Here is a 13443-nt window from a genome sequence, read left to right as displayed (position 1 = left end):
ATAGTATTAATTATATTGCAGTAGCACTTAGAAGCCCCTGTGCTGGGCGCTGAACAAATTTATATTGAGAGAGACCCTGCCCCAAAGAGTTTACGGTCTAAAGAGATTAGACATCTGACTAATCTAATCGCCTTTTATGATGAGATTACTGGTTCTGTGGATGAAGGGAAAGCAGTGGATGTATTGTTTCTTGACTTTAGCAAAGCTTTTGACACGGTCTCCCATAGTATTCTTGTCAGCAAGTTAAGGAAGTATGGGCTGGATGAATGCACTATAAGGTGGGTAGAAAGCTGGCTAAATTGTCGGGCTCAACGGGTAGTGATCAATGGCTCCATGTCTAGTTGGCAGCCGGTATCAAGTGGAGTGCCCCAAGGGTCGGTCCTGGGGCCGGTTTTATTCAATATCTTCATAAATGATCTGGAAGATGGTGTGGATTGCACTCTCAGCAAATTTGCGGATGATACTAAACTGGGAGGAGTGGTAGATACGCTGGAGGGGAGGGATAGGATACAGAAGGACCTAGACCAATTGGAAGATTGGGCCAAAAGGAATCTGATGAGGTTCAATAAGGATAAGTGCAGGGTCCTGCACTTAGGACGGAAGAACCCAATGCACAGCTACAGACTAGGGACCGAATGGCTAGGCAGCAGTTCTGCAGAAAAGGACCTAGGGGTGACAGTGGACGAGAAGCTGGATATGAGTCAGCAGTGTGCCCTTGTTGCCAAGAAGGCCAATGGCATTTTGGGATGTATAAGTAGGGGCATAGCGAGCAGATCGAGGGACGTGATCGTTCCCCTCTATTCGACATTGGTGAGGCCTCATCTGGAGTACTGTGTCCAGTTTTGGGCCCCACACTTCAAGAAGGATGTGGATAAATTGGAGAGAGTCCAGCGAAGGGCAACAAAAATGATTAGGGGACTGGAACACATGAGTTATGAGGAGAGGCTGAGGGAGCTGGGATTGTTTAGCCTGCAGAAGAGAAGAATGAGGGGGGATTTGATAGCTGCTTTCAACTACCTGAAAGGGGGTTCCAAAGAGGATGGCTCTAGACTGTTCTCAATGGTAGCAGATGACAGAACGAGGAGTAATGGTCTCAAGTTGCAGTGGGGGAGGTTTAGATTGGATATTAGGAAAAACTTTTTCACTAAGAGGGTGGTGAAACACTGGAATGCGTTACCTAGGGAGGTGGTAGAATCTCCTTCCTTAGAGGTTTTTAAGGTCAGGCTTGACAAAGCCCTGGCTGGGATGATTTAACTGGGAATTGGTCCTGCTTTGAGCAGGGGGTTGGACTAGATGACCTTCTGGGGTCCCTTCCAACCCTGATATTCTATGATTCTATGACATACAAAGGGTGTCTACATGCAGCCACTAGATGAACTGATCAGATGACAAGGACTCAGGTGCCAGGAGTATGCAGATGACATACAGCTCTAGCTTTCCTTCACCATATACAACCATACCACTACCATCAAGATGGCCCAGTGTTTGAATGAGATCAGCTCACGGATGAAGAACAGCTGCTTGAAACTGAACCCAAGCAAAACAGGTGATGCTGGCGGGGAGAGGAAAGCCCTTTGAAGAGTTTGCATCCATGATGCAGTCTCGTTTGGTTGAAGGTACACGCTCATAACTGGTCATCTCAGTCTGTAGCTTAGGAGTGCTCCTGGATTCCTCACGGACACTAAGCTCTAGCATAGCAGCATCCGCAAGTAATGCTTTCTGTCATTTCCAGTGGGCTAAGAGAGTCTGTCCCATCCTGGCAGATGATGTGCTAATCTCAGTTATTCGTGCCTTTGTCACTTCTTCGCTGGACTATTGCAATGCTGTATACCTAGGCATGAAGTCTTCAGAGCTTGGAAACTCCAGCTGGTATAGAATGCTGCAGCATTTCTCCTTGGCAACACTGGCTACCTTGAGCACGTCACACCTGTCCTTCACATCCTACACTGGCTTCCCAAGTTCAGTGTCTTGGTCCTTACCTTCAAGACACCCTGGACCCAGGACATTGAATAGCTACATGAGGATGAAGACCATGAGTGACAACCGCACTCCTCTAGCAGTATGAACTGTGTACAAAAGGGTAAAGCACATATGTGCATGAGACAGAGCTTTCTTGGCGGCTGGCCCAAGACTGTGGAATGAACTTCCTCAGGAAGTAAGGACTGTCACAAACCTCACCCCCATCTGCTCTAAGTGCAAGGTGCATTTCTTTGACCTGCCTTCTCTAACAAAGATATAGCAACATGTATGTGTGTGTATATATATAAATTCCAAAACAAAACACTCCTATCCCCTGCACACACTTCGGCCCTTAGAGAGAGGATGAGAGAACAAACACTTGATAGACAGTCATATTGCTTAACGCACTTATAACTCTCAGATACTATGGTGAAGAGATCAGTAGAAGAACTTATATATTTAATTGAATAGTAAAATTGAAGGGAAATAGAAGCACATGAAGGCAAAGTGATTTACCCAAGTTCACACGGAAGATTAGTGACAGAGCTAGGAATAGAACCATGGTCTTCTGCATCCAAGCCCAGCATATTTGTACACTGTAACATGCTACCTCTACTATTTCCTATACATACCAAAGGCTTTGGGATAGGACAATAGCTGTTTGGGTGAATCCCAGTTATGTATTTGTTGTGGATCTCCCCAGAGAATCCGTTTTAGTCTCTGTTTACTATGTAAAAGTGGGGCAAGGGCTGGCTAGAGTAGGATCCCCAGGGATTGATTTTGTGACAGAAATATTTTAAAATGTGTGAGTGTTGGAGCTAATATTAATGGCAAAGAGCAGGAGTGAGTACCCAGCAATCATACTAGAGTACACTGGGGGAGTTCTGGGGTGAGTCAGTTGAGAGAAAGCAAGGTGGTGGCTCTTCTGACCTTCTTAGCAGCTCTGTTTGAATGAGAATCCAGTTAACTCCTCTTCCATGCTTGTTTACTTCACTCAAAATACAATAGAGAGAGAGAGAGTCATTTTGTTCATGCAACGTGCCCGGTGCACATTCAGGTTTGCACAAGGGGTCTGTCAAAGGGTTGTGCCAGTAATGTAAAGAAATATGAACGGAGCAGAATCAGAGCATAACTTAATTGCCTATATCCACAGGAGCTCAGAGACCAACTGCACACTTTTTGTGGTAAGTTTGTGGCCTGAAAAGGCTGTGAGGGCGTTGTTCTCTGAAGGCAATGGGACATAAGGATGCCCAGCACTTTGTGAGATCAGGCTCTTCATTTTGTGATGCGTTTTCTGTGGCTTTTACATTGTGTTTGCTCACTTACTAATTTGCAAAACTCAGCCATTCGCAATGGATCACCCCAGTGATATGTGTGAAGCAAAAACATTCTACTGCTTAGCGATGAAATTTATAGCCAGGTTTAATGAACTACTTGCATAGTCTTGTATTGCAGCTGTCTGCCTAAAGGAAAAGGAAAATGTTGGCTATTTCTGCCTTGGATGGGCATCTACAAACTACTGTTTGTAATAACGTCTTCCATTTTAGTCAGAGTAAGACCCATGGGTGCCACCTCCATGACATTTCCAATCTCACCAAGACTCAGAGTGAGGCTCTTGCATGAGGTCCCAAAAGAGCTGCTATTTGCATGTGTGTGTATTTTCTGCTCTCTGTGTGGGTTATTGGCTTTCTGATCCTTAAAGCTATAAAAACTATTTAAAGTGAACAGTTGGAAGCCTTTCTGCCTTAATTTATACACATACATAATATCAGTGCTAACTCAGCTGACTTTGTTGTTCCTTCAAAACCTAATGGAAGCAGGAAAATGCAAACGGGTGACTAATTGGAGCACTCCACCTGCTTCTATCCGCTATTTTAAAAATGTGTAAAAATGTGCTCGTATAATCACACAATCCTATTTTAAATAACAAGCCTGTTATACAGTACCCTGACCAGCGAACTGTCAAATGTGGGTGCAATGGGTGTATCCACAAAATACGTATGTGCCCTTTAGACCCACAAACCCCCACATTTATGTGCACAAAAGGGGAATTTGTACATTCAAATAAGTAGGTGCACAGTTGCCTGCCCAGTTTGCGTATAGCTATATCAAAATGTGAGGTTTCTTGTATAACCCTCATTACACTAGCATTTCAGAGTAACAGCCATCTTAGTCTGTATTCGCAAAAAGAAAAGGAGTACACTAGCATTTGAAAGTGTTGGCCTTTTAGTCTCCTGGATATTGTAAGCAGGTTCTTTCTGAAGCAGCTGTGAATTAGAAATATTCCTGCTCCTGGAGACCTTGGCTTTGCCTTCTATGGACATGGTATCCTAAGTGGTGGCTGAGAGGCAGTTTCCTTTTAGTTCGGTGAATAGTAAATTCTTCCCCAGCTGACTAATGGAGAAGTATCATGATATCATGTATACCAGTGGTTGTCAGCCTGTGGTCTGCGGACCCCTGGGGTCCACAGAATATGTCTAAGATTTCCAAAGGGGTCTGCACCTCCATTTGAAATTTTTTGGGGGTCCGCAAATGAAAAAAGCCTGAAAACCACTGATAAATACATATTCCAAAAACGCCTGACACTGAATAATGGTGCTACCTGTATGAAGGGGTTCACTCCAGAAATTTGATCACACAGTGGAGACCATTTAAGTGAGCTGCGGACTACTGGATTCCCATTCCTTTTTTAGGATTGAGAGCTACATATTCCTGGCTGTATTGTTCATTCCCTTGGCTGCAATAACAGTTTGTGAAGACTGAGCTATTTATCTGAATTGAGTTTGTGTGTGAGTGAATGAGAAAGAAATTTGACACCAGCCTACATCTAATACAGGTGGAGCGGGAGATCAAGTCCCAGCACCTATAAGAGAACAACAATTATTATTTATTAATTTTCTTATTTTTTGTACAGTCCAAAATGTGCTAGGCCCTCTCCAAACATAATAGAAGGCCTGATCCCTTCCCTGAAGTGCTCACATTTGTTAAAAAAAAAACAAAAAAAACACACACCCAAGGCAGAGAGAAGGAAGATAGGGGAAGGGGAAAAACAAACTAGTTTGGGGGCCAAGGGGTGACTGGCCATAGAATCATAGGGTTAGAAGGGACCACAAGATGCAGAATTTGTTGTGTCTGAACCATCCAAGACAGATGGCTACCCAGCCTCCTTTTGAAAATCTCCAGTAAAGGGGCTTCCACAACCTTCCCAACATCTGTTCCATAGGCCTACTGCTCATATAGTTAGAAAGCTTTTCCTGAGATTTAATCTAAATCTGCTGTGCTGTAGTTTGAACCCACTGCCTCTTGTTCTCTCTTGCCACAGAGGGCAAGACAACTTTTCTCCATCTTTTTCTGGCAGCCTTTCAAGTATTTGAAGACTGCTATCATGTCCCCCCATAATCTCCTCTTTTTTCCCAACTAAACATACCCAGTTCCTTCAGCCTTTGCTCATATGGACTGGATTCCATCCCTTTGATCATCTTTGTCACTAGCCTCTGAATCCTTTCCAGTTTCTCTATCTCCTTTCCATACATTGGTGACCAAAATTGGACATGGTACTCCGGCTGAGGCCTAACCAGTGCCAAGTAGAGCGGTACTGTCACCTCCCATGACTTGCATGCTATGCCTCTGTTAAGGCAACCTCAAAAATCAAATGCACAAATACAAAATGGGGGATAACTGGCTTGGCAGCAGCACTGCTGAGAAGGATCTGGGAGTTGTGATGGATCACAGCCTCAACATGAATCAGCAATGTGATGCTGTTGTAAAAAAAGGAAGTAGGAGCTGGAGAGCAGTAACTTTATATCAGGAATAGCTGTTCCACTGTCCCGCCACATCTTTCAGTCCCACTGCATGTGAGCAGGAGAGTTTAGAAGGTCACATAAGAATGAAACATAGCAAAGACGAAGGACATGGAGGGGACACCAAGAGAAGAGTAAGGGCTTGTCTGCTCACAAAATGTTTACCACTTTGTATAGATAGGTATAGATAATGCAGCACAACAAAGGAACTGCAATTTGTGTGTGTGCATTTTCTCCTCTCTGAGTCGGTTATTGGCTTTCTGATCCTAAAATCTATAAAAGCATTTAAAGTGAAGAGCTGGAAGCTATCTTGCCTTAATTTGTACACATATATAATATCAATGCTAACTCAGCTGACCTTGTCATTCCTTCAGAACCTAATGGAAGCTGGAAAATACACATGGGTGACTTAAGTGGAGAGCTCCATCTGATTCTAACACAATCCTATGTGCATGCTTGTTATACAGTACCCTGATCAGCAAATTGTCAAATGTGTGTGCAATAGGCATGTCCAGAAAAAATGTATGTGCCCATTATACCCGCAAAATCTCATGTTTATGTGCACAAAAGGGGGATTTGTACATGCAAATAAGTAGGTGCACAACTGCTGTCCCAATTTGCATACAGCTATATCAAAATATGCGGTTTAGTAACTCCATTATGCTAGCACTTAAAATTGTTGGTCTTTTGGTCCCCTGGGAAATGTAAACAGGTTCTTTCTGAACAGATATGAATTAGAAATATTCCTGCTTTGGGAGACCTTGGCCTTGCCTTTATGGACATGTATTCTTTATTCTTAGAGGAATAAAAGTACAACTCCCTGTAGTGTGGATGCAATTATATCAGTTTAAAGGTTCCATAAGGGAATATTCACTTGACTGAGAATCTGGGCTCCTTAAAATGGAATTTAAACAAGAACCCAATTTTAAACTTCAGGTGTTTCTAATCCCATTGAAAATCTGGGGAAGGATAGCCTGTGTGAGTCACTGCTCTGGGCCTCCTGCACTTTCCTTAGACTTTCTGCTGCCTCTACAATGTGCCACATGGCAAGGAGGGGGGTCTGGGCTACCCCACTCCTAGCAGTCCAGGACTTTACACTAAGGCCATTCTCGATTCCAAAGATCATTGGAATCATTAGTCAGTCTCATTTGGATGTGGCTTACTTATGTTGCCTTAAGCTCCCCTTTCTCTCTGCCCTGTTAACGAGCAGTCAGCATGTGGTACCCTTACCCACCTGAGGTCTTTTCACCTCCGGGCTGTCAGAATTCTCTGAAAGCAATTGTTCCAGCCTCTGGGACTAATAGTTGGGAGGCCAGGGTTGGCCAGTTTGTGGAAGGGAGAGCAGGGAAGGAAACTCCAAATGGAATGGGTACTGCTGCTGAAAGGGAGAGACTGTATTGTGCAAGAGTCTGAGGGGACACCAGGAAATTGGCTTTGTGGAGACAGAGTAAAGCTCAGATAACCAAACACAAGGCCATGAGAGTTAAAGGTTTGTTGGATCCCCATGCATTCATCTCCTCATCAAGAGATGAAGTGTTGTGTGTGCTCTGCTGGTTAGAACATGGGGGCTGGAAATCAGGACTCCTTCATTCTATTTGTGGCTCTGGGATGGGAGTGTGACCTAGTGGTTAGAGAAGAGAACTGGGAGTCAGGACTCTTCTGTTGTTCTATTCCTACCTTTGTGTGACTTTGGACAAGTCACTTACTGTTTCTATGTCTGCGTTTCAAACTTCTGTAGAATGGGGATAGTCCTGCGCAACTCCAAAGTGAGGCTCAGTTACTGTTTGTAAAGGGCTTTGAGAGCCTTGGGTAGAAGGTTGTAGAGAGGAGTAGAGTATTGCTCTGACAGCCTGTAAGCCATATAGTGGACTTTGAACATCCCCTTTAGATCACAAGTGATTATTTCTGACCCACCTACTGGTTCCAGAGACAGTCCCAGATCCTGCCCTACTGGGCTGAACCTGTCCAAGTTTGCCCCTTTTTAGGGTTCAGTTAAAAGCTGTGGGTGTAGGGAACCAGTTGAGCTAGTGCATTCATTCCAGTTCCTGTCTCATTCAGAGGGTGGCCAGCCATAGCTGGTGGGTGGTGCTGAACGGACAGCTCCACTTTCCAGTCACATCTATCCCACTACGCTCTTTCGCCTCCTCCAGCAGGCAGATTGGAGTAACTAAACAAGGCTACGTCTATGCTGGGGTGTGATTCGCAGCCCGCATACACGGACTCGGGGCAGCTCGATGAGACCTACTGCAAGTATACAGAGTAGGGTAGCCACGGTAGCCTGGGAAGCAGCGGCATGGCTTAGCCATGCTGAGTACAAACCCATGGGTTCAGGCGGGTTTCTGCTCAGCACACCTAACCTGCCAATGCCCATGCTACACAGCTATACTACGATTTATACAGGTGCTAGTCCTCATCAGGCTAGTACAACTATGCGTATGCGAGCTGGGAATCACGCCCCCTGGCTCATAGTATAGATATGGCCTTAGAGCATATTGATTTGGCACCCATATAGCAAGGAGAAAATGCCTCTAAGAACAGAGGGATTTTCACCACTTCCCCTTTATAATCCCATTGTTTTCACCATACTGCTTTGTTGCAAGATATTATTCTAGCAGAAGAGCTTGACCTGTGCTTTGTTTTGTAGCAAGAGACAAACCACAGGTCATAGCTCCTCGGATTTTTTCCCTTGTGGCTCCCCCCCCCCTCCGCCCCCCATACACACACTTGCTGAGCCCTCCGAAGCTAAAAGCCTCCTGCTCCCCTCCCCCAACCTGTGTGTCTGGATTCTGTTAATTGCCTCTGGTAGCTGGCGCCGGGATGGAGCTGCAGAGTCTCAAGTGCCAGGAGATGTTCACACACCACTTTCCCAGCTCATTACGCTGCTGGCAGCAGCTCGATTAACCAGTGTCCTTTTGTCCTCTTGCTCCTTTTCATTGTAATTGACAGAAAGAGCCAATTTGCGGAAGGGAGTAGGGAAGGAAAGCTCCAAATGGAATGGGTGCAGCTGGTGAACACTGGGTCAGAACTGCTGAAAGGAAGAAGCTGTATCTTGCAAGAGTCTGAAGGGAGACCAGGAAACTGACTCTGTGGAGACAGAGTAAAGCTCAGATAACCTAACACAAGAAAATGAGAGTTACCAGCCAGTGGAATCAGTGTGCCATGCACCAGGGCTCTCTGTTTAATTCCTCTCTATCACACGGAGCTCCCGAGGTAGATGTCAAAGTAAAGGCCTCATGGTCTGGTTTGTTTCTGTTACAGTGATAAGTTCTTTTACCATAGCCCAGTGGGTGCTCCTTTTGGGTTCATTGGCAGCACTAAGGTATAACAGCCACACCATGGCAATACTGTGACACTGAATGGCTGCTGAAACAGTATGCCCTGGAATGGTTTGAAACCTACTTATAACAAAATACTCAACACGTATGCCCAAATTACACCGTAGCATCTGCCAGCAAAAGTCCACAGGTCTCAGTGTCCTGGCCAGACCCTTGAAATCACAAGAAACGGACCCACCTTTCCTAATCCCCATGTAAAATCCTTGCTCCGTCTGCCAAAAAGGGTGAGGTGGGCTTTCTCCAAAAGGAAGAGATGGGAAAGGCCAAAGATTTAGCAGTGCTGGACCCCCTGCAATCATAAGAGACTGACACACTTGATCCTCCTGGAAGATCCTTGCTCAATCTGCCAGAAAAAGGAGGAAAAGATCCCTGCTAAAATGCTCATGGGAAAACTTCTTCCTAGGCCTAGTTTCGGGAGGAACATGCTAAACCTGTGCATTAGAGCAACAAGAATCATTCCTCACCAAGACACTAGGCCTGCATCTTCAGGGGACAGAAAATCCAAAATGTCCATGGAGACAGGTCCAAATCCTCTGCTTTCCCCAGCTACAGAGAGCCCAGATTGACCAAAATGACAAGGTGTACCTTGAAAGAACAAGCTTCCTTTGCAGGAAAGGGAAGATTGAAATAAGAACTTACTTGCTATATATATTTTTTCTTTCAGGCACATACTGTCTTTCTCCTGGTGTCACCTGCTAGCCATGTGCGGTTACAGTTGCACACCTGGTAGGAAATAGAACAGCTCCTCAGCTCAGTGGTTCTGAGCTCTTGGGCGGTTCACAAAGCTGCCTTGGTCATAATGGTGAAGCATCCATCAGTCGCCAAGCAGTGATGCTTGCTGCTGGCTCTAGCCCAGCACAGGGCTCTCATAGGATTTCCAAAAGCTTTTTTGATTAGCTAAATTAAAACAACAACCACCTGCCCCTCTTTGCACCTTGCATTGCTGCAGCAAGTTGGTCTTTTCTGGTGTAAATTTAAACACAATCAGCCTCGTGTTTGGTATTAGAACTGGAAGGGGTTGTAAAGTGACCAGGAGAAATTTGAGCAGTGGGGGCTGTGGCGTAGCAAAGGCAGAGTTGCTGCTGATAAATATGAAGTCCTGCAGCCAGGGAAAGGAGGTAAACAACACAAGTACAAAAGAATCACATGGCACTGAGATGAGAGTATGTTTCTCTTATGTCCTTCCTACTGTCACCTTTCCAAATGCTTGTTGCCAGGGGGAAGATGAGGGATCAAGTTGGGAGGCTGGGAAGTGAGGTGTCCAGGAGGGGACATGGTAAACAGCATGACAGTGTTGGAAAATGAGTGCCTTAGCTTTGCAGCTCCTCTAAAATCTCTTCTGGGCAAATCTCTAATGAGCCTCTTCCATGAGCCTCTTCCTCTTCCTAGCCTAAAGGTTACATAGCAGACTATGACGGGAATGAGCATTTCTGTAGGAGATGCCCTCGCACTTGGTACTTTGAGGAGGCCTGAAGTGTAGGTCAGCAGTGGCATTCTACTGTTAGCCCTGCAGAGAGCGGCTGGTTCATCACAGCTGACTCACTGAGGTCATTGTGGCTCCTTTGTATCCTGCATACAAGCAAGGTGGGAGTAGCCCACTGCGGGGGAGACCAGAGGCTGGGGCACGCTGGTCCTGATGGCAGGACCCTAGGAACAGCCACTCCTGGGGAGAAGCTTTGCGCTGGGGTTTGTATAATTCTCCTTTTTGTTAATAAAATCGAACCCCAGACAGCTGTGACATTTTGGCTCCCAACAACTCATGTGTTCTTTGTCTCCATCAGTCTATGTGTTCTTCCCACTACGCCCCTGATGATTTGACCACTAGCAGCGGAGTCTAGGGGGCACGGGAGGGGCTATGAGTCAAGATTCCTAGGTCCTATCCTTAACTGTGCCACTGACTTGCTGTCAAAACTTTGGCAACTGAAATATAGCAGTTTCCCCAGCTGTAAAATGGAGACAATACTTCCTCATCTGGCCATGGTGCAGTGAAGGTTAATTAACTCCTACTGAGGGAAAGGGCACGTAGAAGTGTTGAGTAGTTTGGTTCATTCCAAGAGCGCCTCTGTGTACAGGGGAGGAATGGGTTAACCTCAGAGAACATGGGTGCCTGCTATGCTGGGAAAGTAGACTCTGCAGACTGGGCCTGTTTTGTTCTGATTAGGGCAGCAGCTTAGTGTGCTCAGTGCCACCGAGGACTGCTGCAGCTGCAACCTGCTGTCGCAACAATGGCGAGCGAAGCCCACGCTAGCAGCAGCCCTGGGGCTGAGCCAGAAGGGATTGTGTATCCCAGTCTCGTTCACAGACAGTTGGGAGGAGGGAGAAACAGGCAGGTTTTACCATCATTGCAGACCAGAAGCAACCTTCCCTGAAAAGGGCGGAGGGGAGGTCCTAGGACAATGACCAGATCCATTTAAATTCTCTCTAATCTAGTGCTGAGATAAAGATCTGCACTAGAGATGCTGCTGCACTGGAAAGTCAGAGGTGCAGGGATCTCCACTGTGGGCCTGCCACCCTCCCGGGCTCTTGGCTTCACAGTGTGCTGAATCGGCATTCTTTTTTTTGTGAGTCAGTGCCTCCAGCAGGAGTCCTTTTCCTGGGACTGTCCTGACCCATGTGACAGGTAGACCTGCCACAAAGATGCAGAGTGGCAGGATGGGGGTTCAGTGGACAATTCTTATCTTGCAAAACTTAGGGTCATTGACAATCCTGCTTATCCCAGCTAGAAGGTCAGAGGCACAGTAGCACCCCTTGGTGTGGTGAGTTTCGTCCTCAACGTTACCCAGTTAACTCATAGCAACCCCCTTTACATCATCAAATTACCATCCAGGCAACCCTTAGCATCACTCAGTCTCTGTCGCCCTGAGCCCAGAGCTCTGTCCTTGGGCTGTGGCTTCAGGACACAGCGAGAGCCAGGTTTGTGATCAGTTTCATTCACCCTGCAAGCTACAGTTAAAAGCCATTTACATGCATCATTGGTCCAGTTGTCAGTAGTGCTTCATTGAATATCAGGGTTGGAGGAGACCTCAGGAGGTCATCTAGTGCAACCCCCTGCTCAAAGCAGGACCAATCCCCAGTTTTTGCCCCAGATCCCTAAATGGGCCCCATCAAGGACTGAGCTCACAACTCTGGGTTTAGCAGGCCAACGCTCAAACCACTGAGCTATCCCTCCTTCCCCCAAATTTACCTTGGTTCCCAACAAACCTGGCCTTATCTCTTCTTTTCATTGTAAATTACTGATTGACATCAGAAATGCAGGATCATAAAATGGAGGGGATCCTCTCCACAGGCTGCAGGGTTTGCTTTTTAAATGTCATTCTTAATTACTGAGTTTGGAACTGTTTAGGGGAGGTATCTGGGCAGCCTTCACTGTGTAGTTATTTATAAGTGCTGAAATTCACCAGCTCCCAACCTGCCTTTCTTGCAACTGGGGGGAAGATTCCTCCTGGGTGATTCAGAGCTGCAAAGATGGTAAAACACATTTAAGGCATCTCACTGTGTAGCTTACTGTACCGCAGTGGATGTGGGAATCACCGATACAGTATCTCAGTATCTGACTATTTGGAAAGGCCTTCAGAGAGTCCAATAGTGACAAATGAGTCTCTGTGTATCCCTCTGCTTCCTTCCCCCTGAGAAAGACATGAGACTGCCAGTAGACCTCTCCACTCATTGCTGTTTGTTTCTTTTCAGCCTACAAGGAGAAAATGAAGGAGCTGTCCTTGCTCTCACTGATCTGCTCCTGTTTCCACACTCAGCCGCACCCCAATACCATCTACCAGTATGGAGGTAAATGACATACGCACAGAATCTCTTGTAGATCCAATCTGCAGGCAGCTTCTGTAAATCTTGGAGGACTTCAGTACATTAGGCTGGGTTCCTGACTAGGGAGAGAGACCGTTTTCATGTCCTGATCCAAGTTTTCTGTATTACTGGAGCATGGTATTTTAGTCCAGTTCCTTAGAATAGGTTTCAGAGTAGCAGCCATGTTAGTCTGTATCCGCAAAAAGAAAAGGAGGACTTGTGGCACCTTAAAGACTAACAAATTTAATTGAGCGTAAGCTTTCGTGAGCTACATCCGATAAAGTGAGCTGTAGCTCATGAAAGCTTATGCTCAAATAAATTGGTTAGTCTCTAAGGTGCCACAAGTCCTCCTTTTTCTTTTTCCTTAGAATAGTTTATTAACCTGTGACCCATATTTACACACCGAGAAACAGTAGGACTGTTACTAAACAGCACCATTACATATCCTGAGATATGAGTCTTGATGTTATCAGCAGTATGGCCTTTCTGTGGCTGCCATCAGCTATGCTGTACTTATTCTGTGGCTGTAAGATTAATTGCATTGGCTACAC

The 13443-nt window shown here is 45.8% G+C and overlaps 1 protein-coding gene across 1 annotated transcript in view; it reads left to right on the top strand.

The window, feature by feature from the left end:
* Window positions 1-13443, top strand: part of STMN3 (stathmin 3) — a 42672-nt gene that overhangs the window by 19416 nt on the left and 9813 nt on the right. The window contains exon 3 of the mRNA XM_073308885.1: window positions 12782-12877. Within this exon, the coding sequence (XP_073164986.1) occupies window positions 12782-12877 (96 nt within the window). The remainder of the gene's footprint in view (window positions 1-12781; window positions 12878-13443) is intronic.

The sequence above is a fragment of the Lepidochelys kempii genome, chromosome 13, assembly GCF_965140265.1.
Source record: "Lepidochelys kempii isolate rLepKem1 chromosome 13, rLepKem1.hap2, whole genome shotgun sequence".
Classification (NCBI taxonomy): Eukaryota; Metazoa; Chordata; order Testudines; family Cheloniidae; genus Lepidochelys; species Lepidochelys kempii.
The sequence above is the reverse complement of the archived record's forward strand: the minus strand, read 5'-3'. Positions and strand labels throughout refer to the sequence as shown.